This window comes from Mandrillus leucophaeus, unplaced genomic scaffold, assembly GCF_000951045.1.
Source record: "Mandrillus leucophaeus isolate KB7577 unplaced genomic scaffold, Mleu.le_1.0 Scaffold341, whole genome shotgun sequence".
Lineage (NCBI taxonomy): Eukaryota > Metazoa > Chordata > Mammalia > Primates > Cercopithecidae > Mandrillus > Mandrillus leucophaeus.
In genome coordinates, this window is record NW_012103599.1 from 2,239,639 (window position 1) to 2,267,335 (window position 27,697).

The window sequence follows — 27,697 nt, forward strand, 5'->3', positions numbered from 1 at the left end:
AGACACGGGGATATGAAGAAGACATTCTATGTAGAGGGAGCAGCACTTGCAAAACAAGGAGGTCCTTGTAGAAAGTAAAACCACAGCCTTAGACTGTAAAGCAGGACTCATCCTAACTCCAGCATTGCAGGAAGGGAAGAGGGAGGCCGCCAGTGACTCAGCTGCCATCACACAGGTCCTTAACCCCTAAGGCTTTCTTTTATATACAGGCCAACCTAAGGCCCAGTCTGGGAATTATCCTAAGGCCCAGCCTGGGTATTCTCTTATGGCCCAGCCTGGGTATTCTCTTATGGCCCAGCCTGGGAATTCTCTTATGGCCCTGAGGGAAGGGAGGATCTTGGAGACAGGATCAAAAACCTAAAAAGCTATCTGTAGGCCGGGCAGGATGGCTGGCACCTGTAATCCCAGCACTTTGGGAGGCCAAGGCAGGCAGATCACGAGGTCAAGGGATCAAGACCATCCTGGGCAACATGGTGAAACCCCGTCTCTATTAAAAATACAAAAATTAGCTGGGCGTGGTAGCACATGCCTGTAGTCCCAGCTACTCGGGAGGCTGAGGCAGGAGAATCGCTTGAACCAGGGGAGGTGGAGGTTGCAGTGAGCCGAGATCACACCACTGCATTCCAGCCTGGCAACAGAGTGAGACTCCGTCTCAAAAAAAAAAAAAAAAATTGCTATTTGTAAGGAGGATTGGGTTGAAGTATTTGCCCAGTAACATATTAAGGCTGTTAGGAGCTGGGCATGGTAGCTCATGCCTGGCCTGTAATCCTAGCACTTTGAGAAGCCAAGGTGGGTGGATCACTTTAGGTCAGAAGTTCCTGACCAGCCTGGCCAACATGGTGAAACCCCATCTCTACTAAAAATACAAAAATCAGCCAGGCACGGTGGTGCGTGCCTGTAATCCCAGCTACTTGGGAGGCTGAGGTAGCAGCATTGTTTGAACCTGGGAGGCGAAGGTTGCAGTGAACCGAGATCGCGCCATTGCACTCCAGCCTGGGGAACAAGAGTGAAACTCTGTGTCAAAAAAAAAAAAAAAAAAAAAAAGGCTCTATCAGTTTGCTTTGACTCTTATCTTTCTTTAACCAGCAGGTTACGTGACATGTAACACCATCTGTGTGTGACCTCCTGTCTTCACTGGGGCAAGCCTTCTAACTTGGGTCAACTGGCCTGAACCCATATGTAGAATGATTGATGTTCACTAAGTTAAATTATACATTTACAGACGCAAAAAAAAAAAAAAAAAAAAAAAAAATTAGACATACAGTGTGGTTGTGTTGTATCCTACTGCTCTAATATTAGGAAAGGGGCTGGGATGCTAGGTCAGCTATGACCCTCTTTTCCTTTTGTTTGCATTGGTCTCTATTTCTCTCTTACTCTCACCACTTTTCTACCTCATGTTGAGTAGCGCCATGAAGATCCCTCCTTCATCACTCTGCCTGCAGATATCCTGGGAAGCAATATAAGCTTTCAGCCTCAACCATGCAGACTAACCAGCTCTACTTCCTTCACTACTGCAGTTTCTAGTTCTGTTCATAATTGCTGCACAAGACTTTGTGCTATTGAAACTACTTGGAATGCCAGTTCCCAGGCGGAGTGCCCTCTGTTGCAGACACCTTGTGCTTTGGGAATTTGTCTGTGATTAGGGGAGTAATTTTCTATTTGAGGTTGGTCTCAGGGAGGGAAACCACTCCTGACTACTGCCTGAAAACGCGCCTCCGTGCTCAGAAACACTAATTACAGGGGTCCTTTGATGCTCTCACTTAAATATTTTAGTCACTCACACATTTATTGACTATCTATATGTGCCCAACCCCATTCCAGGTACTGAGGTTAAAAATGAGTGAGATGCAGTTTCTCTCCACACCACTGAGCAGAGGAGGAAGCTTGTTTGTACATATGGAGCCATGGCCCATGCAGGGTTATTTAGTGCTAGAAACCAAACACTCTGAAGCAAAGAAAAAGTGTAGGGGGTTGGGGGGCAGGGTAGGGGAATAGTCTACCCAGAGTGCCTGTCACTCAGAGCAGCCACTCTGCTGCAAACGGAGTTGGCCTATTATTATTGTTATTATTATTATTTTTTTAGCACTTAGCAGTTTCCTAGGGCTGCCATCTGCCATAACAAACTGTGCGGCTTAAAACAATGGATATTTATTCTCTTGCACTTCTGGCAGCTTAGAAGTCTGGAATCGAGGTGACCGCAGGACCATGCTCCCTCTGAAGGGTCTAGGGAAGAATCTTTCCTTGCCTCTTCCTACCTTCTGGTGGTGGCTAGCGATCCTTGGTACAGTGTAACTTCAATCTCTACCTCTGTCTTCACATGGCATTCTTCCCTATGTATCTCTTCTGTCTCTGTCTCCAAATTTCCCTCTCCTGAATCCTGTCATTGGATTTAGGGCCACCCTAATCCAGTATACTCTCACTGTAACTTGATTACATCTACAAAGACCCTATTTCCAAGTAAGGTCACATCCCCAGGTACCTGGGGTTAGGACTTCAATATATCTTTTTTTTTTTTTTTTTTTGAGGGGGTGGGAGTAGTGCACCATTCAACCATGACATCTATGCTGTCTCCACCAAATGCAGGTGGGTTTTGTACAGGCACCAAAGCACATATACTTTGCTCTTGGGCAATAGCCCTTTGGGAGTCACTTGGGATCTATTTCCTCTTAATTTTCTTCAAGTTTAAACAAATTTGATCATCCAAAGGAGCCATACATAGCCCGATGATGAGAAACATGAGCTTTGGCATTAAAACTGGTATTGAAGCCTGCCTTTCCAATTTATTGTGAGTCCTTGAGCAACTCATGTAACTTCTCTAATCCTCAGTTTCCTTATCGATAAAATGGGAATAGTGAGAATCCTACACCACTGAGTTGTTATTAAGCCTGCATGGAAACCTACATGCAATGATATTCACTGTGCTGAGCACTTTACATGATCTCATATAATCTTTCCAACAACTCTTAATTGATTGGTATTTAGACGCCTGTTTTACAGATGCAGAAATAGAAGCTAAGTGATTTGCCCAAGATCTCCAAGATACTGAAGAGTATCAAGAGTTGGAATTTGAACCTGGATTTCCACTGTGCTCTATTCCTCAAGACCCTTTTAATAGTTATCTAGCACTATACTCTAGGGGTTCCTAAACTTTTTAAGTGAAAGTCCAACTTTTTATATCCCTAAAGCCTAGCTCTCACTGAAGCCTTGATTGGGGCCAAGAGAGAATGCCTTGCTGCTGCCCCCACGAGCCACCGTCCATCTCAGGAATTCCCACAGATGTCCACATTTACCCACATGCTGTTTTAAAAGCTTTTGTTTATTGAGTATTTACTGTTCACCTGGCTGCATATTACATTATGTGGAAAGGTAGCATGATAGTTACGTGTCTGCGCTCTGGAGACAGACTGTGTATGACCTGGTGTCTTCTTAGAGCAAGCCTTCTCACTTGGGTTGGCCGAATCAAATCTATATGTAAAATGAACAATATACAGTTCACTAAATCAAAGCCCATCTCCACAGTCTACCTGACCTTGGACAGATGACGTAATCTCTGTATCCCCCATTTTCCTTATCCCTAGGATAAGTGCTGAGAGTAATAAGCCCCTATACAGTTGTTGTGAAGATTAAATAAGTTAATGCTTGTAATGCACTTGAAACATGACCCAGCACATTGTGGCCTACTGAATTTATCTTCTACTATATACAGCAACCTTTGAGCAAGCATCATTGTCCTTACTATTTTACAAATAAAGAAACTGAGGCCAGAAAGGCCATATACCACTAGAAGGTTTGAGCAAAGCCAGGATTCAGATTCAGGCCTGTTTGACTCCAGAGCCCAGTGGTTAGAGCAGGAACTGTACTTGATTCATCTTTAAATCCTCCTTCTGCTACCTGTCCCATTCCCCCAGTGCCTGGACCATGGGGGATGTTTAATCAGTATTTATCTCACAGATAAACCCATTGCATCTGTGCCCTCCTACCTGGGCTTACCTGCTTTCGAGATCAGCGGATGTGTTAGAAGGAGGCGATCAGTCCTTATCAATACCTCTTTCTGTTTTTAGTAGTTTGGATAACATTTATTGAGTGCCTACTATATGGCCAGGCATTGTGGTAAGCATTTCACACATACTTTTCCTCATCTACTTTCAGAACCTTTTAAAGGAGGCTTCACTCTCTCCATTTTATAGAAACTCTGGCTTACAGGGACCCCATAGAAAAGGATGTTCCCTCTTTGTGGTCACCTTCATTCATGTCCTTTACAGCTGGACGTCCAATTTTGGCCAGACCATATAATTGAAAATGATCTTAGTAATGAGACAGACAGAAAATAACCTCACCATTTCTCTCCTCCTCTTCTTCTTCTTTTTTTTGGAGACAGAGTCTCGCTCTGTCGCCCAGGCTGGAGTGCAGTGGCCGGGTCTCAGCTCACTGCAAGCTCCGCCTCCCGGGTTTACACCATTCTCCTGCCTCAGCCTCCTGAGAAGCTGGGACTACAGGCGCCCGCCACCTCGATCTCCTGACCTTGTGATCCGCCCGTCTCGGCCTCCCAAAGTGCTGGGATTACAGGCTTGAGCCACCGCGCCCGGCCTTTTTTTTTTGAGACCCAACCTTACTCTGTCGCCCAGGCTGGAGTGTAATGGCGCAATCTCGACTCACTGCAATTTCCGCCTCCGGGGTTCAAGTGATTCTCCTGCCTCAGCCTCCCGAGTAGCTGGGATTACAGGCCCTGCCACCACACCCGGCTAATTTTGTATTTTTAGTAGAGACGGGGTTTTGCCTCAAGGCAGATCACTTGAGGTCAGGAGTTCTCTCCTCTTCTTAAAAGCCCCAGAGTCCCACCATATTTTAATTATTTGATGGAGGGCCAACCACTGCCTGCCACAAAACTTAAAGGGGCACAATTTCCCTTGTGATCTTGGTGAAGGGAGCCCCTAGAGTTGTGCAAGGCAGCTTTGGGCAGAGGTGAGTGAAGCAGGCACTGCTTCAACCCCTTATGAGGCTGCTGGCAATCTTGCTTGTTTTTCCGTTTTCCACCACAAGAGGGAAACATACGACCATGAATGATTTGAAAATAAAGCGATTCCTTAACTGATTCTCTTTTTACCACAGAATTTTAATAATTGTGCTCCTGGTAAGCTAGAATGGGGAGAGTTCTTCTGTTAGCGCCAAGTGAATATTCTTAAGGGATTGAAATTCAGATTGTCTTAAGAATTCTCCAAAAAGGAAATAAAAGAGACATAGAAAAATGTTATATGAACCATATAAATGGCTGTTTTTATAGGTCAAAATGGTTGAATATGGGTCATTTCTGATAAAACAGGAGACTTCTTCACATGTGCTTTACTTATGAAAAGGGGTTCCTAAGCCTTGCGCATCTTCAAATTGAGGAGGTTGTTTTCAGATGTAACCACATGGGTTCAGAATGGCAATTGTGCAGATGGGGAATGCCTTCCATGGCTTCTCTTTGCCCTCTGAGTGCTCATAGCTCTCTTGCAGGCTTCCAGATGAGTACTTTTTCCTCCATTTTAAAATGATCTGTTGACTTATCTGTCTCTCCTTCTGCACCAAAAGTTTCCTGGCAGCTTGAGTCTTCCTGAGGTGTACAGTGCCTGGTGAAATGAATACAACACATCGGTTTATATAGGAAATGTTGGGTAGATGCATGGGTGAACGGATGGACAGCCAACTGATGCATGCTAAAGGTTGTACACTCTCTGAGGAAGCTGTTTTGTTTGTTTTTATTTCCAAATCTACTTCAGGAGTCTTTGTGTACATGGGATTCTGTAGAGCTCTAAGCCATCTGGCCCTTGTAATTCTTCTGACCTTGTACCTTCTTCCAATTTTAATGTGTTTTCTGCTTTTCTTTAGAGAACATTTCCTAACTCCACTAAAATGCACATAGCCAATGGCCCGTCCCAATAGCTGGGTATGAAACATGCCTGCATGTTTTCAGATTCAGAGTAGTGCTAAAGGCTAATGCCTATGCAGGGCTCACAGAGCACTGGAACCAGCTGGTGCTAAGCTCTTTACATTTGTAACCTCTTGTCTCTTTATACAGCAAATCTATGCAGTAGCTACTACTTTCAATCCCTGTTTCAAAGGTGAGAAAATAGAGGCACGAGGAGCCTACGTCCCTTGCCCACGGTCCCCTAGTCAGAAAATGGTACTCGGCCTCTCTGCTGGCTGTGGACTGAGGGAGCTCAAAGGAGAAGGGGAGGAAGTGTTCTCTCTTCCTTTTCTTGCCTGTACGGGACAGCAGGTAAGGCCTGGCTCACAGCTGACAAACAGGACCCAGGACCCAGCTGGCAAACAGGACCCAGGTTTTTAAACATTTACGGAGCCCTGGTCAGCCCTGTAAAGAGATGTAAGTGGCTATAAGTAACAGAAGCCCAGTTAGGGTTCAGTCAGCCCTCGTGAAGCCTGACGCGCAAAGACTGCACACAGAGAGGGGCGTCTCCTGCAGCCCTGAGACACAGGCAGTGGGGCAGATGGACTTCAAGACCCTGAGACACATTTTGGGAGACCAGGCGGGCAGATCACTTGAGGTGAGGAGTTCAAGACCAGCCTGTCCAACACAGTGAAAGCCTGTCTCTACTAAAAATTAGCAGGGCATGGTGGCACACACCTGTAATCCCAGCTACTCAGGAGGCTGAGGCATGAGAATTGCTTGAACTTGGAAGGCAGAGGTTGCAGAGATTGCACGACTGCACTCCAGCCTGGGTGACAGAGTGACTCTGCCTTCAAAAAAAATAAATAAATAAAAGAGCCTGAAACAAGAGGAACCCAGGCAGCGTCTCCTGTTGATCTCAGCACATCTGTTTCATTTTCTTCTCTCTCTGCTGACCCATTTGTCAATGGAAGTTAGGTTTCTCAGTGTGTTATTATTATTATTTTTTTACAAACTCATTTAATCAGGTATCTATGAATATTTCAAATTTTTAAGTCAAATATTTGTTTTCTTTTAAAATTCCTGGTCTAATAAGGAAAACTTTTCAAGTATTCAAGTTGTTCTCATGTAGTCAAATAATAACAGCAGATCCTTGTACAGGGCATACTATAGCAGCTCTGGTTTCAGAACTATCTGTAAATTACTTCATTCAAACATGACTACAACAAGTAAAATAGAGCTGCTATCATTATCTCCATCTTGGCAGATGAGGAAATGGAAGCACAAAGAGGTTAAGTAACTTTTTCAAGATCATATTACTAGTAACTGGTGGAATAAGGGTTCAGACCCTGTCTCTTTGGCCTTAGAGTCCATTCCCTCAAGTACTGCAGTATACTGTCTGCATCTAATGACTTAAACTTATAATACAGTCCAAGTTTTCTGGAATGTTCCACTAATGTTTATAATTTTGATAAAATTCTTCTAATACCTCCTTAAACTTGAAATCCTGTCTAAATAAGTAACACAACCTGCACATTATGAACTGGACCCACACGGCTAATCTTTAGATAAACTCATATCCCACATTTCTTAAATGTATTTCAAATACCAAATATACCTAGTTTTCCCCCACTTATTCCGAAAATATTAATACTATGTTTATTTTATTATTTGTATCCTATGTGATATACTTCATCATCTGTACACTTAATTTTAAGAGAGTATGTTTTAAAATGCCAACTTAAAAAACCATTCTCTCAGCTGAAGTGATGAGGGGTTACCTTTCCAGTTGAATTGGGGTGACACCAGCTGGGTGAGGTGTGGCTTGGCCAAGGGTCTGGATGTGAAGGCACCGAGTCCAGAATACCAGCGCCAAAAGGAAGTCTCCAGTGGCTTGTGTTCCCAGCCCCTGTTCCCCGATTCTCAGGTCTGATGAATCTGCAAGCCCCACCTATGTGAGAAGATTCATCTAACCTATTTTTTGCTTGATTCTATTTCGAATTCTTTTCTGATTCTTCCTGTACATCGGATCCACAACTCTTAGAGATGTATGAGTGATCCAGCGTCGGATCCTGCATAGCTGTCACGGACTCTCACATATTGTCAGGCTAGTAGCAGTTCTGTGGATATTCTCATGACTCAACTGTTCTTGCCCCACAGCTCATAAGTTTACCTGTCTTTCTGGTTCAAGGGCTAACCTAATCTGACTAGTACACTTTTGAATCCCAATTCTAGATTCCAAGGAGAGAAAACATGAGTGGTCCAGCTTTAGTCAGGTATCTACCCCTTTTGCTCATGGCCTGGAGTCAGGGTCCTGGAGTAGAGACATGGCCCCAGGCCTTCACTCTCATGGAATAGTTGGGGGACAGTTCTGAGAGAAGGGAGGGGATGAGTAGAAAGCACAGTATGGAAAAAGGGTCAGAGGAAAGAGGTTGTTCAAGGAGTATCTTCACGGTAGGAGAGAGGAAAAAAGAAATCAGTGCTCCAACTGGGCCAAGAACTCAAAGTTGAAGTTGTATGTAGAAAGCTGGCAGAGGAACAGTGCTGGACGAGATCACATTGACTGGGACCCTCAAAGCCAACCCAGCTAAGGATGGAACCCTTTTTGCAAGCCTTGGTTAATCTTTTTCCGGTCTTCCTTCTCCAAGCTATTCAAGGCACCACTGCCAGCCAGTCAACTTTCCAAAAACATATTGGTTTATATTCTTTTTGCTTGAAAATTTCCATAGCTCTGCAGCACTTACAAAATAAAGTTTAGTACAGTTCACAAGGCTCCATAGACTTGCCCCAACTATTTCTCCAGTCTCATACCTCTCACTGCAACCTCTTGAGAGCCACAACTCTGTAAATACACCTTCAGGATAGCACCAAGGCCACCACGCTGTGATGGCTCCTTTCTGATGTGAACTTTATGAGAACAGAGGCCCATCCACCTTTGTTTCTATCTCCAACCCCACTCAGAACGTGGAAAAAAAATTTTTGTATCTTTACATCATTTTCCAGTTCATAAAGGCTTTCCTAGACATTCAGTGAGGCAATCTTCACAAAACCCTTGGGAGAGAGGTATGATTTCATGAGGAAATTGAGGCCCAGAGGGACGAGGGGCTGGCAATGATTTACCTTATACCAGGCACGGTATCGGGTGTTTTCACATGTGACCTGTTTTCAATTTTCCGAACAACCTTTAGAGTTTTATAGGCTCAGATGAGTTAAGTAACTTGCTGTAGATTGTACCTCTCATACATTTTACAGTGAAAGATTTGAGCCCTAGTTGTGTCTGGCCGCTGAACTTGTGCCCTTTCCAGTAGAATGCAGTGCCTTGCCTGGGGCTGAGCATTTACTACCTGCTTAGTTACTGGTGGCTGGAGAAATGAATGACTGTTTTCCACTCTTGGGGACAAACACTTCAAGCCGTCTGTAACAGGCACCTGCAGCTATCACAACCATAGGGCCTTGAGCTGGGGGGTCTGATTAACCCTGCTGCTTTAAGCCAAATTTCTGCCTTTCTTTCTAGTGCTTATGCCTGGAAATAGGGTTATCAGGTCCATCCCTTATGCCCACTCCTGGGGCATTTGCTAAAAAAGAACTCGGTGTGAAGAGGTGAACCCATTCAGGCCAGCCCTCCTATGGGGCCTGGGACATCATTATTAACTGTCCATTAAATATTTTTTAGAGAAACATAGAAAAGAAAGAGTGAATAAAGGATTGGTAAGTCTACGGTTTCTGCTGTGTTCTACTGGGAAGGTATCACTGCTGATGCAAATGGGAGCTGGAGTCTTTGTGAGGCTGGGAGCGAAGGGGTTCATAACTCTGCCATTGTGAAATTGATTGGGCCCAAGACCAGTATGAAAGTTCCTTGTCTGAAGGGAGTAATCCTTAAATCCCCCATATGGTTTAAATGTAATTTGTGTCATTGTGAAGGAGTACTGGCAATGCAGGCGAATTCATTAGGCCAAATTGGGTTCGCTATGCTCGACAGTAACGTTTCTGAAGATGAAGTTCAACCTTTGCTGGAGAGCTGAAACAAATGAGTTTCTTAATAGCTGCCCCACTTAGTCTGAGTGTCTTAGGAAGCTTAATGTTTTTAATGTCTCTTCTTTTTTACTATACTTCACAGTCCATCTAACATTGCTGCTTCTGGTAATATTTTTATATGGGGTTGAATTCTGTAGTGTTCATAAAATTATGATCAGGCCCATTTTTAGAATAGAAGCTTTTGTAGGGCAAGGATTGTGTCCTTTTGTTGTAGTATTGCATATTGACAAACACCATGCCTGGCATGTGTCATTGCTTAAAATGTTGCTCTCATAGTTCTGCCTTCAGAAAGAACTTCACTGAGAGACTGGCAGGCTGCCAGCAGAGACGATGCTGGAATGTGGTATATTATGTGGGCAGAGAGGCTTTGGTATGGGATGTGGGAACATCCTTGTGCCCAAGTACCCCCAAATTTACCCTGGGATTTCAAGATCTCATTAAGAAAACTACCAATTACGTGGTTGGTTGCTCTGTTATTCCAAAGAAAAGATTATTGGAGTGATATTTCATAAATCTGGATCTATTATCGAATATGTCAAGACACACATGCCAGCCTAATTTACAAGCCCATATAAAACCAGAGAAAACTTGGCACAGAACTTACAAAATAGGAATTTAGAAAATCATTTATAGTAGAAAAACAGTGGTTATGTAAACTGTTAATAAAGCATGCTTGCTTTTTCAATTAATTTCTAAAGAATTTGACTTTTTAAAACAAATTAAGAGCCCAAAATAAGCTGTAAAAAGTAGTTGTCTTTTGGCTGACAGGTTTTCAACGTAATAGATGTGTTTTGTGAATTGTGTTAATGTTATGTCTCGAGGTATTTCCTGCACATGAGCCAGGCCCATTTGTCATTTGAAGGGGACCAGGCTCCCTTGCCAGTGGCCTACTTTCCACTCGTGAGCCCATTATTCCTGCTGGTCTTCTGCAGAGCAGCCTTGGAACACAGGCACATTCTTGACAGAGGGCAGTTGGCAGCTACCAGTGCCTGTCTACTTTCAGATGCTGCTTGACAAGTTAGTATAAAAAGACTCAGATTTTGTTGCTCAAGGGATGATTCACTTTTCCCTCGAAAACCTTAATTCCTCAGTGCATGCGTGGTCTGTTGTCTAGGCTGGAGTGCAATGGCACCATCTTGGCTCACTGCAACCTCAGCCTCCGAGGTTCAAGCAGTTCTCCTGCCTCAGCCTCCTAAGTAGCTGGGACTACAGGTGCACACCACCACGCCTGTTTGTATTTTTAGTGGAGACAGGGTTTCACCATGTTGAACAGACTGGTCTCGAACTCCTGACTTCAGGTGATCTGCCCACTTTGGCCTCCCAAAGTGCTGGGATTACAGGTGTGAGCCACCATGGCTGGCTGAGAACACACATGTTTGTATTTAAATAGATCAGTAATAAAATCTTGGGGATTAAATGGAATTGGATGTGAAATTTATTTAGGTAAAATGTTTTTAAACATCCTAGACTCTTCAGATACAAAGGACTTAAACTGCTTCCCTAAAAACATTTTGTTAAAAGTCAAGTACACTTAAAACTGAAAAAACTTTAAAAATTAATCTTATGTTCATATTTTTCTACATAATAACTTGATCCAAACCTGTGCACTCAGAAAAACATATATATATATTTTTTCCGTGTTTTGCTTACATTTTTAAGGACTTGGTGCATCCTCATGCCTGCTTTTTTGTATATTCAAAGGAATGACCAAGCTGTTGGTTATTCAGGGCAACTTTGGAGGTATCTGTTTTTCTAGAACTGAACACTATTTTGTTAAATCTTTGGTCGCCAATGAATAAATCTGTTAGATGATTTTTTTCCTGATAGATTGCATGTGTGAAGTAAAAAAAATTTCTTAGGTATCAAAATGACAGTGATGTAAGAAAACCAGGGGTAACTTGAGCTCCCTCACTTCCATTTTAAGATTGACCTTTAGCTTGCTAGGTGGCATGGAGCAACTCTAGCTGCAGATGGCCTTCTCAGAGATGAATGCCCAGAGAGGCTCTGGTTTAAGGGGTGTCAGGAGCAGTGAGAGCCACACCAGGGTGTCTTGTTCACAAACCTGCTTCGTGGGACTGCTTTTGCCCTCTTTGCCTGGGCTCTGATTGTAGAGCCTGGCAGCCACCTGGTGTTTACAACTGAAGTCGGCTGCATGCAGCACTCCTTGGAGCTATCTCTACCCTAACGGGGAAATGAGACAAAAATAATTGAAGGGTATTTGGCTTGGTTAAGTGGGCAGAAGTGTCCTCATCAAAACAACTTTGAAGACCTGCTTTGTGTGTGGGTGCGAGTGGGTGTGTGGCCCTTAACTTGTTCACAAGGGACAACAACAAGGAATTAACCAAGCTTTCTCATTGAGAGTGATCGTCCAGGCAAACCCTCTATTTTAGTTACTCATACGACACTGTTGCAGCTTCAGGTTGGACAGACCTGTTTTGGAGTCCCTTGACTGCTTTCTGGACACCCTCACTGAGCCAGTCGGTGGAAGTGAAGGATGAGTGATTTTGAAGAATGGATTTCTGGGATGTATAGAAAAATGGAAGAAGGTCCTCTCCCTTTATTGACTTTTGCTACAGCTCCCTACCACGATCAGAAACCAGGAACAAGTGGATTACGGAAGAAAACCTACTATTTTGAGGAAAAGCCATGCTATCTGGAGAATTTCATTCAGAGTATATTCTTTTCCATAGACCTAAAAGATCGCCAGGGATCGTCACTGGTGGTTGGTGGAGATGGGCGGTATTTTAATAAATCAGCAATAGAAACGATAGTGCAGATGGCAGCTGCCAATGGGGTGGGTATATGATAAGTATTGTTATGTTTCTGGCTCTCCAAATAACCTCTTAATTTTACAGAAGTATACAAATGTACAAGGATTTATATGTGGTATACACTTCAATTCTACTAACATCCGGTTAAGTTTCATTGTAACTTCAGTGATTGTATGTTGTGAAAATACTTGAGAAATTACATTAACCACACCGGGATACAGGAATGTGAAGTTCAGCTTCTTAGGTATTATGCTCTGTTCTGTTGCTCGACAAAGTACCTGTTGCTTTTTAGACATTTAAAGCACACTGCCGGTCTTAAGCTGTTTTATCTACATTCTAACTAGCTTCAAGGGGCACCCTGTCCTATGTAAGAGGGCTCTACTGAATGGTGGAGAGAAGAGGATTTTGTTTTCTTTCAATGGCTTTCTTGTTGAAGTTCAGTCACTTGTCAAACAGGAAAACAAAAGCCAGGGCATGCTGTTGTTTATGGATCCTGGTAGTCATGCAGAAATGCTAGGAGGAGGTTGGAAAATGTTAGGTGTGAGCCTTTTGAGAGGACCTGTTACAGGGGCACCTGCTTATAATGACCTTGGACACAAAGAAGCCCTGTGCATGGTGAATTTGTGCAGCAGGGTAGAGATAATAACTCCTGTAAGACTATAGTATGAGGAGGCTCTGCTAAACCTCTGCATCATGGAAAACCGTGTTGGCTGGATTAAGTAAATGAGAAGGAATATTGTACCAGAAAGCATTGATCTTGATAATCTAACAGTTCGCACAGCCCACTGGTTTACAGGAAGGTGGGCATCAGAACATTGATGTTTTTTGCTCTGCAAATTCCTCTCAGGGACCAAAAATATATTTTTAGTGTTTTAGATAATGATTAGCAATTAGTTGGAGCACATAGTCCTTCAGTACCCGCAAATTTTAAAATCTGTTGTATTTCTTCTCTGGAAGAGATTCTGATTCTGACAAGATAAAATTTAGTATTGCAACTAAATGTGTTAGACATTCATTTTCAGTGTATTTTCAAAATACGCTGAGCAGGTATGTTTGCGAAAGCCAAATTAAAACAAAGCAAAACAAAATAAAATGTACCACCACACGAAATTTAAAAGTGTTTGTAGATCCTATTGTTTATAATGAGAGTTTTCCTGATACTCAGTTTCAGAATCTGAATGCCTCTCATGTAAAAGTTGCTGATAAAGCACTCAAATATGAAATTATTATGAAGCATACACATTTTTAAGATAAAATGTGACATGCCATAAATTTTTTCTTTGAGGAGAGCTGCAAAGGGAATGGTATTAAGATGCTTTTAATCTTTGGAGAGGGAACGAATGGAACATTATTTCTCCGCATATATCTAGACTGTTGAGTGGATCTGGTACCCTGTCCCCTTTGCTGTGATATATTTGGCTCCATTTCATTTTTGTGTGGAGCTGAAGGATGTGGAAGAGGTGGTAGGAATGTGTAATTCAGGCAGACTCTACAGACTTTCTCAGATTTGCCCTCTGAAGGTTTACTAAATAATACATTTAAATGATAATAATTGACTCAATATGGTAGCTGCCTATTTGTTAGAGCTGTTGGCAGCCCAAGAATATTTTCAAGTCTTTTCAAGGTAAGCTTAGAGGTGAGAGCCACCTTATTAAAGATAGCACTGCATTTAAAACAGTCATGCTAACCAACTGAATTGCTTAAAACATTAGTGGACTGATAAAGCACTTCAATCTGATGCGCTTTAAACCTATGAAATTTTAAAGGGTTTGATTTCTTCTCTGTCTAACATATCCTACATTCTGACTGTTTTAACATGCCTTTGATTGTGGGTAGGGCTGCAGGGAGGAAATCTAAAGGGAGGATAATTATTGCCACAGATTTTGACAAAAGTCAATGCTCCTTTCTCATCTTCATTAATAGCCACTGTGCCCACAAGCTGATTCTTGGAGGGCTTTTCAGCCCACTGAGTTAAATGGAGATCATTTTATTTTTTTCCCTTTACCATACTTTATCTGGTGCATTTATGGGTTATAAGTTTCTCTTCATTTTTATTTATATAGAGCTCTCTGCTTTTGAAGGACATTTTATTGCACAAAATAAGATATTGATGGGCCCCTTTTAGAATATTGATATCTCATTCAGTCCGCAGAGCTCTCAACTGAGAGGTAAGTTTAGAGGTAAGAGCAGGACCCATGTGCATGATTACAGGACAAAGAAAATGGAACTTGGTTTTTTAATGAAACCTAAGAAAATACCAAGCCCTGTTTTCAGTTAAAAGGAATATTTAAAGTTTACTCCTTGCCGTGTTTGACTATTAGATGTTTGGGGAACAAAGAAGTACCCGTTTTGGCGGGGAGGCATGAGTTTTAAGGAAGGAAGTCGTGGGAAAGGAAGGCCGGCAGGGGAGGCCATTTGAGAATGGACTCTTAGTGCCTGGCTGAGGGAGTTATCTCTACCTTGGGGGCCAGGAAAGGTAAAATATACGTAACATCAGATTTACCATTTTAACCATTTTCAGTGTATGGTTCAGTGGCATTAATTACATTCACAATGTTGTACAACCATCACCACTATCCATCTCCAGAACCTTTTAAAAAAAATCATCCCATACAGAAACTCTGTACCTGTTACACAATCATTTCCCATTCCCACTCCCGCCAGCCTCTGGTAACCTCTGTACTACTTTCTGTCTCGATGAATTTGCCTATTCTAGTTCCCTCATAGAAGCAGAATCAGACAATCCTTGTCCTTTTGCATCTGGCTTATTTCACTTAGCATAATGTTTTCAAGTCTTGTCCAGGCTGTAGAATGTGTCAGAATTTTATTTCCCTTTTTTTTTTTGAGTTAAAAAATATTTATCCTTATGATCTGGCAGTCACATGAGAAAAGAAAAGAAAAGAAAAAAAATTATCCTATATATGTCCTTCCAGTCACATCCATACCTATAGATTGCAATGTCATCTTAGAGTACAGTGACAAATTCTTTAAAAAGTTTTAATTGTGGTAAAAACACATAATAAAATTTACCATCTTAACCATTTTTAGGTGTATGCTTCAGTAATGTTAACGAAACATTGTTGTGCAACATATCTCTAGAAATTTTTCATCTTGCCAAACTGAAAGTCTATGTTCATTGAACAATTCCCCATCCTTCCCTCTTCTGAGCCGCTGGCAACCACCATTGTACTTTGTGTTTCTATGGTGTTGACTTCTTTAAATACTTCATGTAAGTGGAATCATATAGCATTTGTCTTTTGTGACAAATGTGAGCAAGTGTGGGAACAGATCAAAAGTGCCATGGGATGTAGAAAGCACTCTAGCTCCATAACAATCATCAGTATTGATTCCACACTATCTGCGGGTTCCTACAGTCTAAAAAGCAGCCTACTGACAGCATCCACCCTGGTGATTACCATTTCCTGGGGAAGGCAGGATATAACCAATATATTAGGGGAGCTACAACAAAAATTGTCCAGAGATCAACATATGAAAGCCAAGAGGTAACTGAAGTGAACCAGCTGCTTCTTGGGAGGTGGTTGGTAGTGGAGTGGTTGACAGTTTTCAATTTGTCTTTTTTTTTTTGTTTTTTGAGACGGAGTCTTGCTCTGTCGCCCAGGCTGGAGTGCAGTGGCCGGATCTCAGCTCACTGCAAGCTCCGCCTCCCGGGTTCACGCCATTCTCCTGCCTCAGCCTCCGGAGTAACTGGGACTACCGGCGCCCACCACCTCGCCCGGCTAGTTTTTTGTATTTTTTTAGTAGAGACGGGATTTCACCGTGTTATTAGCCAGGATGGTCTCGATCTCCTGACCTCGTGATCCGCCCGTCTCGGCCTCCCAAAGTGCTGGGATTACAGGCTTGAGCCACCGCGCCCGGCTCAATTTGTCTTTTGTGAGAAATGCTGTATGACAAATTTCACTTAGCATAATGTCCTCAAGGTTCATCCATCTTGTGGCATATGGCAGGACCCCCCCCCACACACACACTTTTAAGGCTGAATAATATTCCACTTTATGTATACACAACATTTTGTTTATCCGTTCACCTCATGGTAGACGTTAGCGTTCTTTCCACCCTTTGACTTTTGTGAGTAATACTGCTATGAACATTGGTGTTTAAGCATCTGTCTACGTCCTGCTTTCAATTCTTCAGGTGTATACCTAGAAGTAGAATTTCTGGGAAAGTTTTGGGGTCAGAAAAGGGACACAGCATTATGGCTTAGAAAGATGAACTAGATGGGTTTGAGTAGGTCAGATGGATCCAGCCAGGGTCGAGCAAGAGAAACTCATGTGGGAGAGAGGCAGAGGAGATTGAGTTAGGAGCTGTTGCAGTGGTCCAGGCATCTTTAAGGGAAGGAGAGTAATAGAGCAGTGTCTCTCCTGTATCCGATTGAGAGCAATATTCCTGAGGGTGATTCCCAAGAAAGAGCCTGATCTGGAAGAGGAGTTCTTCCACCAGTTGTACCTCTTCTTGGGCTCAAGAGAGAAGCTATCTTGCTTCTGTCTCTCAAATTTTCTTCTTACTCTTACCCCTGGCATAATCCCCTCAGCCTGGAACCATTGCAAATCTCACCATAAGGAATGGCAGAATTAAGGGGTGACATGGATGGTGTAGCTTGATATCATCAGCCTCTCCTTCCACACCAAATATAATCTATATAAAAATTGGTGTACTTGGTGTGTAAATACAACTTGACAAGCCACCCCTAAACCCCTCCTATGGACATTCTAGAACTGCCTGAATATAGGCTTTTATTCTCACCACAACCACACTGGAAACTGCTGGAAGGTGAAATGTCACTGTGTTGAGTCAGGAGGTTTCAATACTTTCCCCCACCGTGGCCACTAATATGCTGTGTGGCCTTGTCATGTCATCTATGTCAGTGTCTGCCATAGCACCTTTCCATTAATGCTTGTTGTTATTGCTGCTGGATGGAGGCAAGAATGAATGAATGGGCAGGATCATGATAACTCTGGACCTCAGCTTCCTCATGTTTGCAGTGGTACTTGGGAGGAGCAAATGTGGGAATGGATCAAAAGTGCCGTGGGATGTAGAAAGCACTCTGTAGCTCCATAACAATCATCAGTATTGATTCCACACTATCTACAGGTTCCTATAGTCTAAAAAGCAACCTACTGACAGCATCCACCCCGGTGGTTACCATTTCCTGGGGAAGGCAAGATATAACCAATATATTAGGGGAGCTATACCAAAAATTGTTCAGAGATCAACATATGAGAGCCAAGAGGTAACAAAGTGAACCAGCTGCTTACTGGGAGGTGGTTGGGAGGTGGCTGGTTGGAAGTGAACCAGCTGCTTCCTGGGAGGTGGTTGACAGTTTTCAATGAGCTATGGAAGGGTGGCAGAGTCAACAGTCCCAGAGAAACTCTCCCCAGGAAATCCAGGTATCTCATGGACATTCTCAACATTAGAAACACATCTTCCACCATCAAGTTGTTTCTTCAATCATATTTATCTTGGGTGAAGCAAAAAGAAATAACAAACGGAAAATGTAAAAAAATCCCTGTTTTTTAAGAGGAACTGACAACACCTCAACCTTCTTTTCCAACTTTAGTCATGTTGAAACAGATATAAATTACTGTCATTTTAGCAAAAAAGATTTAGGAGCGGTACTTTACCATCTGTAAGAGCTATGGGAAGGTAAGTTAAGAACGCAACAGAAGTCCCACCTGCCGCCCTTTCATGTAGGTCGTTCTGACTGGTTTACTCAGGAATAACTCCAGCATTCCTGTCTTAGGCCCAGGAGGTAACCCAGGTACACTGTAACAGGAGTATGTGTGTCTTGCTTTGAGGAAACCCACTATATGAAAAAGCCAAGCTTGACTGAAAAGATAAATTGATGAGTCATTTTTCAATAATCTTGCCATAAAATTTGCCTTTTTTACTTCATAAAGATTTTTACTTTAAAAAAGCCTTGTTTTTGGGCAGAATCCCTTTCACTAGCTAAACCTTTTCTTTTCTCCCGTTGTGGATTGAAAGTATGATTGAATTGGATAAAAATTTGGGTTTTCTCATATTCTTTCAATGTATCCAAATTGTGAACCTGATCTGGAAAGGCTCTTTTTAATATGCTGTGTTTTCATGCCAGAGCCTTCTAGTGCACACAGACCACACACTCTCCTAAAACTACAAAGTCCCAAAGACCATCTGAAGGAATTTGTTCAACATTGCTGATTCTGCTTCAGTAATATGGTGGAGACATCCAAGCTGTAGATTTTTATTAAATAAAATCTTTTCTTGTCCAACAGATTATTATCATTATTATTATTATTATTATTTTGTCCATCTGCCTGTTATCTTGGTGTTGTTTCTGAGCAGTGACTCTGGATGTATTGATGTTAAAGAGTGTGTTCTGGATTTCTTCTCCTAGATTGGTCGCTTGGTTATTGGACAGAATGGAATCCTCTCCACCCCTGCTGTATCCTGCATCATTAGAAAAATCAAAGCCATTGGTGGGATCATTCTGACAGCCAGCCACAACCCAGGGGGCCCCAATGGAGATTTTGGAATCAAATTCAATATTTCTAATGGAGGTGAGTTTGCTGTCATTTTGAGGACAGGTAAGTTTATCTTCAGTAGGATAAACCAATAGCTGGAGCCTAGGGAGACCAGGGTTTTGGTTCTGATCCTTTGTAGGGGGCAGGGGGGTGCTCTTTGCTTCGTTTCAGTGACAGTGAAATGCTTCTCATTTGACTGTACCTGAATATGAAGAGCCATGTACAACTCATCCCTAACATGATATTTTCTTTTAGAAAAATCCTGCCACTTTGCTGGCTGAATGATGAAATGGTAGATGTGCTAGTGAAGAGGAACTGATGAGCTTTGGATTCTTTGTATTTCCATGTGAGCTGCATCACTGTTTGCGGTTTGATTTCCAGGTCCTGCTCCGGAAGCAATAACTGATAAAATTTTCCAAATCAGCAAGACAATTGAAGAATATGCGATTTGCCCTGACCTGAAAATAGACCTTGGTGTTCTCGGAAAGCAGCAGTTTGACTTGGAAAATAAGTTCAAACCCTTCACAGGCATGTTTACTTTCCTCCTTTTTCTGCCCACTCCTATTTCCACATTGAGCGATTTTTCTTTCAACGTTTTAGTACAGGGTCTTCAGCTTTGGAAAGACTTCCTTGAGTGGTCTGTGAGCTTTGCAAGTGTTAGTTAATTAACGAGTCTGGAATTAGGTTTGGGAGTCCAGAGACCTGGGCTCCCTGGGCCCTGCCAGGGATCAGCTGCATGACATCGGGTAAGTCATTTCCAACACTCTAGGCATTAGTTTTCATGCCTTGACTAGAAGACCTGTAAGATTACATTCATAGTTAACTTTTATTGACTTCTTGCTACATACCAGGGTCTTTACACACATTCATCCATTTTATTCTCACAGTAGATCTGTCAGGGCAGCACTGTCAGCATTCATTATTACAGATGAGGAAACAAAGGCTGAGAGAGGTTAAGTAACAGGCTCAAGGTCATAGTCAATGAATGGCAAAACCAGGACTTCAACTCAGGTTTGAATGATTCGCAAGCCTACATTTTCCATTTTAGTTGTCCTCATTCAGTAAAATCAATCAGACCATTTTGGGGGGACCAAATTGCAACTCTCTACATAGGCAGCTGTGGCTAACATTTTGTTGTTGAATGCCAAGTATTATAATAATTGACAGAATAAACATTTATAAAAGTATTCAGATTAATAAAATGAGGATGAGATGATTGGCAATGGACTTGCATTTTGACTTTGCCCTAACGTGTATTCTTTCTTCTGAATTGCAACTTTATGGAACGCATTTTATTAGTCAGTAAGTTCCTGGCCAAAGGATGGATTGCAGTTTTTGTTTGAACCTACTCATGGAAAGCTGACAATTGCATACTAACAAAGATAAAGTGCCACTTTGATGCATCTCGAAGACATTCTTGAGGTTCAGAAGATACCACTAGAGAGTTTCTTAAAATCTTCATATTTTGAAAATGTTCAGAACCCCTGAATATCCAACAGTTTTGAAAATGTTCAGAAGCCCTGAATATTCAACAAGAACAACAATACTAAGTTCTTATATTTGCTTTATTCCTTAAGCAGTACATGTGAAAAGTGATTCATTAAAAAATTTCTTTTTCCACTTAGTACCATTAAGTCTTGATGACAATGGACTTGGAAAAGGAAAAGGAACTAAAAGTAGGCATTATATTTTCTGCTCTCTGTAACACCAAAACACACCTCTCAAAATGATGAATGGGGAAGCACTGTGGTGGCCTAGCAGAATTTATACAACCTCTGTTGAAAATCCCCTGTGTGCCTCATCCAAGCTGTGTGGGCAAGTTTCTTAACGCTTCACACATTGAGTTTCCTCATCTATCAAATAGGACTAATAACATTTACCTCTCAGGAAAATTGTTAGTGTTGGATAACTATTGGTAGTATTGGATAGTATTGGATATCATTTAACAGTCATATTATTTGAGCTGTTCAATAATTGTCCCTTTAAAATAGCAATAGCAGGTTTACAGCCATATAATCACATCAGAATATAATCTTTCTAAATGTGGTTAGTCCTTCCATCTTTTAATGTTGCTTGTTCTCACAGTGGAAATTGTGGATTCGGTGGAAGCATATGCTACAATGCTGAGAAGCATCTTTGATTTCAGTGCACTGAAAGAACTACTTTCTGGGCCAAACCGACTGAAGATCCGTATTGATGCTATGCATGGAGGTATACAGTCATTTCTTTTCAATTCCCATCTCTCAAGGATAGGAAGTCGCTCTCTTCTGTGTGTATCATGATGCTTTAACAAGCCTTGTCTCAAGTCTCTCTGATGGTTTTTAAATAGAGTTATTTTGCAACCAGAGCAATATTCACACAGATCAAAATCTAATTGTATGTAGCAAAAATAGTAGAGACACTCCTCGTGGTAAGCTCGTGTGAAGGTCAGCGTTTCCACATTAAGCATCAGGTTCTGAGTAACATGCCACTGCTGTTGCGGACTCTCCCTCCCCCTCAGAAGATACCTTACATTCTTGCTGCACGCCCCCATGTATTTCTGAGAGGACGGTCATTTGGGAGATGTGGTAAACATACTCCTGAGCCCCACATCCCCACTCACCTGCCCCCACGTGCTCCTTTTCTTAGCAGAGGGCAAGAGCAAGCTGAGGATTAAATTCAGGAACATCAGGATGTGTACAGCTCTGTCTTCTTCCTCCGGGGGTTGTGTGGTCAGGTCCATAGAGAGGGCAGCTATCACTGTGAACCAGAACCACGAGGTTTTCTCAGACATGTAGGTATATGAGAATCCCTGAAACTTATACACATACATCTGCCTGCTTGGAGAAACCTTTCTGCCTGAGATTGAACCCTTTTAGTGATGCAATTCAGGGATTCCTGTGACACTGCAAACCACAGTTAGAAAGTCTTCTCCTGGTGAGCTAAAATCTTCCATCCTTGGAACTTCTCCCCTTGGGTCCTAGTTGGCCTCTGGACTCCCATAGAATGGATCTACTTCCTTACTCAGACAAAAGCGATTCTGTCATTTTAAACCATTCAACAGATGTGTATTGCAGACCTGCAACATGCATGCCTGGGGAATAGGCAGGAACTGGGCAGATCACTTTCTTCAAAGAATGTGCAATGTTTGGGGAGATGAGGTGGGTAAAAAACTAACCCCTGGGTTGGGTACGGTGGCTCATGCCTGTAATCCCCACACTTTGAGAGGCCGAGGCAGGCGGATCACGGGGTTGGGAGTTCGAGACCAGCCTAACCAACATGGTGAAACCCTGTCTCTATAAAAATGCAAAAATTAGCCGGGTGTGGTGGCACATGCCTGTAATCCCAGCTACTCAGGAGGCTGAGGCAGAAGACTAGCTTGAAGCTGGGAGGTGGAAGTTGCAGTGAGCCGAGATCACGCCACTACCCCCCAGCCTGGGCGACAGAGCGAGACTCCGTCTCAAAACAATAACAACAAAACAAAAACTCTAAAAAACTAACTCCTGCCAGGCCAACAAAATGAGAGTTGGAATTTCAGGTATTCTCTTTGGAGTTGGAAGAAGGTATAATTTGACTAGGGGTATAAAGAAAGGTTTCCTGGAAGAAGTGGCAGCCAACTCAGTTCTTACGAAAGAAAGATCTAGAGTGATGAAAAATCAAGCAATGGTCATTCTCATGTGGTTGGTGGCTGTGACGAAGGCATGAAGGCTTAAAAATGGATGTCACATTAGGGAAATGAGGAGAGGCCTGAGCTGGCCAGAGAATGGGCATGTGAGGAGGGCATTGGGTAAGAGGAGCTTGTCAGGAGATAAGACTACTTTTCACCAGGTCTTTTGGCTGTTCTTCTAACACTTTTGTTTCTGTATCGCTCACAGCCCTGGCTGCCTTGACTTCATTCTGTGGTGTGTCAGTAACCTGCTTAACAGGTGACCCCTCATAGTACACACTTATTCCACAGTATTCTGACCTCTGGGGCATGTACTATATTGGGATTAGTATCATCCTTGATGAAAATGCTCTCTTAGCATTTCAGAGATGTGTGTTCTTGGTGGTTATGTAAAATGTCACTGTAAACATATGTACCTGGCTTCTCCTGTTGTTTGTTGGTGGTGGTGGGTTTTTCGTTTTGTTTTTTTTTGAGACAGAGTCTTGCCCTGTTGCCCAGGCTAGAGTGCAGTGATGCAATCTCGGCTTACTATAACCTCCTTCTCCCAAGTTCAAGCAATTCTCCTGTCTCAGCCTCCTGAGTGGCTGGATTATAGGTGCCTGCCACCACACCTGGCTAATCTGTGTGTGTGTGTGTGTGTGTGTGTGTGTGTGTGTATACACACATACATACATACATATATATATATATATTTTTTTTTTTTAGTAGAGACAGGGTCTCACCATCTTGGCCAGGCTGGTCTCAAACTCCTGACCTCATGTGATCTGCCTGCCTCAGGCTCCCAAAGTACTGAGATTACAGGTGTGAGCCACCGTACCCAGCCTGTTTGTGGTTTTTTAATCAGTTTGTCAGCTAGCTTGTCATAGTAGAAAGATAACAGCTCTGAATCCCAATTCCCACTTTTTCTAGCCATGTAAGTTTGGGCAAATGTCTTTACCTCAGAACACCAGCATTCCAATGTATCTGTAAACTGCAGGTGATAATCATAATGTAAACTTTTATAACATATCTGCCAGGGACTACTCTCAGTGCTTCATAACTCTTAACTCATGTAATCCTTACATCAATCCTGTTAGGTAGTTAGCATTATGACCCTCATTTTGCAAATGGAAGAGACTGAGGCACAGAGAGTTTAAATAACTTTCCCAAAATTATACAGCCCATGATCAGCAGAGCTGGGATTTGAACCCAGACACTCTGATTTCAGAGTCCAGGCTCTTAAGCTCCAAGCTATACCACCTTCTGAGCTTTTCTGAAGGACTGAATGAGAAAGCACAGGTGTACAGTAGGGCCTTCATAATGGTTGGTTTCCTTTCTTTTCCCCACTCTGCCCTTCATGAACTGGCCCCACCTTTTCCAACATAATCTCTCCTTGTTCCATTTTCGAGAACATTCTTCTCCAGTCAGGTGTATCTCTCCACTAGTCCCTGAACACATTTCACATGTTCTTGTTGTTTCTCATGCCATTCTTCTCCCCAGAATGCATCCACCTCAGCCCTGAATCCTCACATCCTTTCAGGACTTTTATTTTCTGATTCTACATACTTTTATTCCACGTTGTATATAGTTGTGGGACCGTATGTAAAGAAGATCCTCTGTGAAGAACTCGGTGCCCCTGCAAACTCAGCAGTTAACTGCGTTCCTCTGGAGGACTTTGGAGGCCACCACCCTGACCCCAACCTCACCTATGCAGCTGACCTGGTGGAGACCATGAAGTCAGGAGAGCATGATTTTGGGGCTGCCTTTGATGGAGATGGGGTGGGTATAAGTGCATTTAAGTGAACTCTGGTGCAGGCCAGGCCTGATCCTGCAGATGGGGAAAAAGGTGGGCTGCTTCTGCCAGACCCTGGGAGTGACTGTTAAGGATCCCTCATTCTGACCCGAGGTCAGAGCTAAATTATTAGAAGACCCTCTTGAACAGGAATAGGAGTCATTGAAATGAAACCCACACGTTTAATTTCAGACATCCATACTTGCTAACAGTGGCACGATGATTAGGTTCTGGTTATGATAGAATGACTGGTATTTCATGAACTGGGTGAGTTCTAGATGCCTGTCTTAAGGTAGGTTTCTGCTCTCAACCAGCAGCTGGCTACTTACTTAATCTCTGGACAAGGTTTTGGTCTTATAATACACCCATTCATTCATTCACACGAGCTGAATATTGAAGCTGCAATTTCATGGCCTATATGAAGATGATATTGAGAGAATTAACATTTTAATCATTCTCTACAATTAAAATGTTTAGAAATAAGCTGTTTTATTTACAAGGGTGACTATGTACCGGACAAGGAAGAGATGTGTCTTAGGTTTATATCCCTATATCTCACTGATGGTAGACACTGTACACATTTACTTAGTTGAAAATATATTTTTGTCGTTACTAGTGTTCTTTACCATTAGCTAGAATCCACTGTTTCCTGAAAAATAATTTTTCCCTTATCAAAATGTTGGGAAATTAAAGGGGTTCCAGCAGACATTATTTTGTAGTACATCTTTGTGATGCAGTGCATGCTGGGAGTGTTTTTTGGCCACCCTCCCAGTTACTGTGGTACACAGACTGTGGTACACAGTTTACCCAGTAGACCTACCAAACTATGTAAACAACCAATATTTCTTCTCTCATTGCGTTTTCTCCTCCCCTGGGAAAAAGATGATTGGTTCCAGAGTCTGGAAAAAGTCTAGGAGGTTAAAGTGAGCTGGCCTCTGGAGGGAGAACAGAGGACTCAGCTCAAAAGGAGGTTGTGCTTGGACTTTAATTGAAAACAGTTTTAACTCTTTGGCATGGAGGTGCCTTTGGCCCAACGGTACTGTATAAACCCATTGAAAATAAAACCCAGTGTTAAAAAAGCAGTATGGAAAAGAGATCAATTTCAAATTTTATGGTTTTAAATTTTATAAAACCCCCATGAAAGATAGTTTGATTTCTTCTAGTTTGATTAAAAGGTCTTTCTTTGATCCTCTCTTCTCCCCAAGGATCGAAACATGATTCTGGGCAAGCATGGGTTCTTTGTGAACCCTTCAGACTCTGTGGCTGTCATTGCTGCCAACATCTTCAGCATTCCGTATTTCCAGCAGACCGGGGTCCGTGGCTTTGCACGGAGCATGCCCACGAGTGGTGCCCTGGACCGGTAGGTCTCTCCATTCCCTTGACCTTCCTGTCTCGGGTCGTCCCAGTCTTCACTGCACCCTTCACTGTGCCTGGAACACGTGTCCTTCCCTTTCAGCATCGGCATCTGATGCATAGAGTGTGCTGAGCGATTCCTGGGTGAGGGGATGGGTGGCTTTTTCTGGATTCGATGCCCCTCTCCGCACTCCCTTGGCACCCTGGGCCTCCTCCTCCTGGCACTTACCACACTGTGTTCTAGTAGCCTGTTTTCTCTTTGGCCTGCCCTGCTAGACTGTATACTTCTGCAGAGAAAGGACTGCCTTGTTCACCATCCTGGACTCTGCCTGACCATAGTGTGCCTGGCACATGGTAGAACAAACACACACACGCATATACTTTTTTAAAGTGAATGAATAGTTGAGTGTTAATGAATAACAATGGAAATACTCAAAACATCATTTTGGAGGATCACTTTCCTTTTGCAGTGTGTACAGAGTGTGGGTGAAAGAGCAGTTTGAAGTATTTTTAGAGTTTCAACAGAACTGGATTGCTCATGCCCACACAAACACAGTGAATGTTTATATATCACTTCATTGTACAAAAGCTTTGAGGTGGCTTGTTAGATCATACTTAAAAAATTGAAAAATAAAAGTCATAACAGATGAGGACCAGGGAAAATATTAGTTAGAATATGTCAGGTGTGCAGGAAACATTTGATGAATAAAAGGTAAAGAATGAATGAATGAGTAAAAGGTCAAGGCCAGAGAGGAAAGTAGGCTGTGATATATACCTAGGCTCTTATAGTAATAGCTAATATTTATTGAACATTACCTTGTTGTAGACACTAAATATTTTGCATGTTTTAATTCATTAATTCTTAGATGAACCCCATGAGATAAATCCTATATTTAACACCATTTTTCTGGTGGAAACACCAAAGGACAAAGAAGTAACTTACCTGAGGTCACCCAGCTGGTAAATGGCTGACTCGGGATTTGAACCCAGAGCCTTTGCTCCCACCCACTGGGCCATGCAGTTTTTTTCTGTAGAGGAGAGAAGGTTATAGAATTGGTGCTGACTTTGCTTCGGCTAACAAGAAAATAGCCACTAATATCCATATAGTGGTTTGTAGTTTGTATAGTGTTTTTTACATTCACCATCTCAATTGATCCTCACAGCAGACCTCATTTTAAGGAAGAGGAAATGGAAAGTCAGGGAAGCTAATAGTCTTGTCCAAGACCTCACCACCAAATTAGAACTAGCATTTGAGCCCAGCGTGTCTACCACCAGGTCCTGCATTTGAAATTATGAGCTGGTTTGAGGTCACACTGTCATACATTAGGCCTGTCAGGTCCTGGAATACCTTCTGTGTCACGCAAAAACAGTGTAATTCCAATTTTTGGAAAAATTGATAATCCACATATAGAATCATAACTGAAGTACCTCATTACCCAGATAAAAGTTTTTTGTACTTTCATAGTTTTCAAAATCATAGATTTGATTTTTTCCTCAAATATCAGAACACAAAGCTGACATTGCTTTCCTGGAAATAAGGCAAACGTTCTGGGAAGAAAATCTCACTCAAACAGTGAATGGAACTTATCAGGTAACTTTTCATGTTCAAAGGGAAAGGAATATTTTTTTCTAAGTCACTCAAAGGTTTTAAGTAGTCTAAAGATACCTAGAGAGAAATAAAACACATGTTAGAAGGGAAGGGGAACCACTAATCAG

At 42.3% G+C, this 27,697-nt stretch overlaps 1 protein-coding gene across 4 annotated transcripts in view; it reads left to right on the forward strand.

The window, feature by feature from the left end:
• PGM1 (phosphoglucomutase 1) overlaps nucleotides 1–27,697 on the forward strand; it is a 66,283-nt gene that overhangs the window by 16,262 nt on the left and 22,324 nt on the right. For 2 of the 4 annotated variants that reach the window (XM_011988946.1, XM_011988947.1), the window contains exons 2-6: nucleotides 19,085–19,247; nucleotides 19,593–19,739; nucleotides 21,297–21,422; nucleotides 24,425–24,615; nucleotides 25,834–25,988. In XM_011988946.1, coding sequence (XP_011844336.1) covers nucleotides 19,085–19,247; nucleotides 19,593–19,739; nucleotides 21,297–21,422; nucleotides 24,425–24,615; nucleotides 25,834–25,988 — 782 coding nt within the window. Of the gene's footprint in view, nucleotides 1–12,014; nucleotides 12,717–19,084; nucleotides 19,275–19,592; nucleotides 19,740–21,296; nucleotides 21,423–24,424; nucleotides 24,616–25,833; nucleotides 25,989–27,697 lie in introns of those variants that run through there. The other 2 variants (XM_011988944.1, XM_011988945.1) reach the window with 2 other exon arrangements.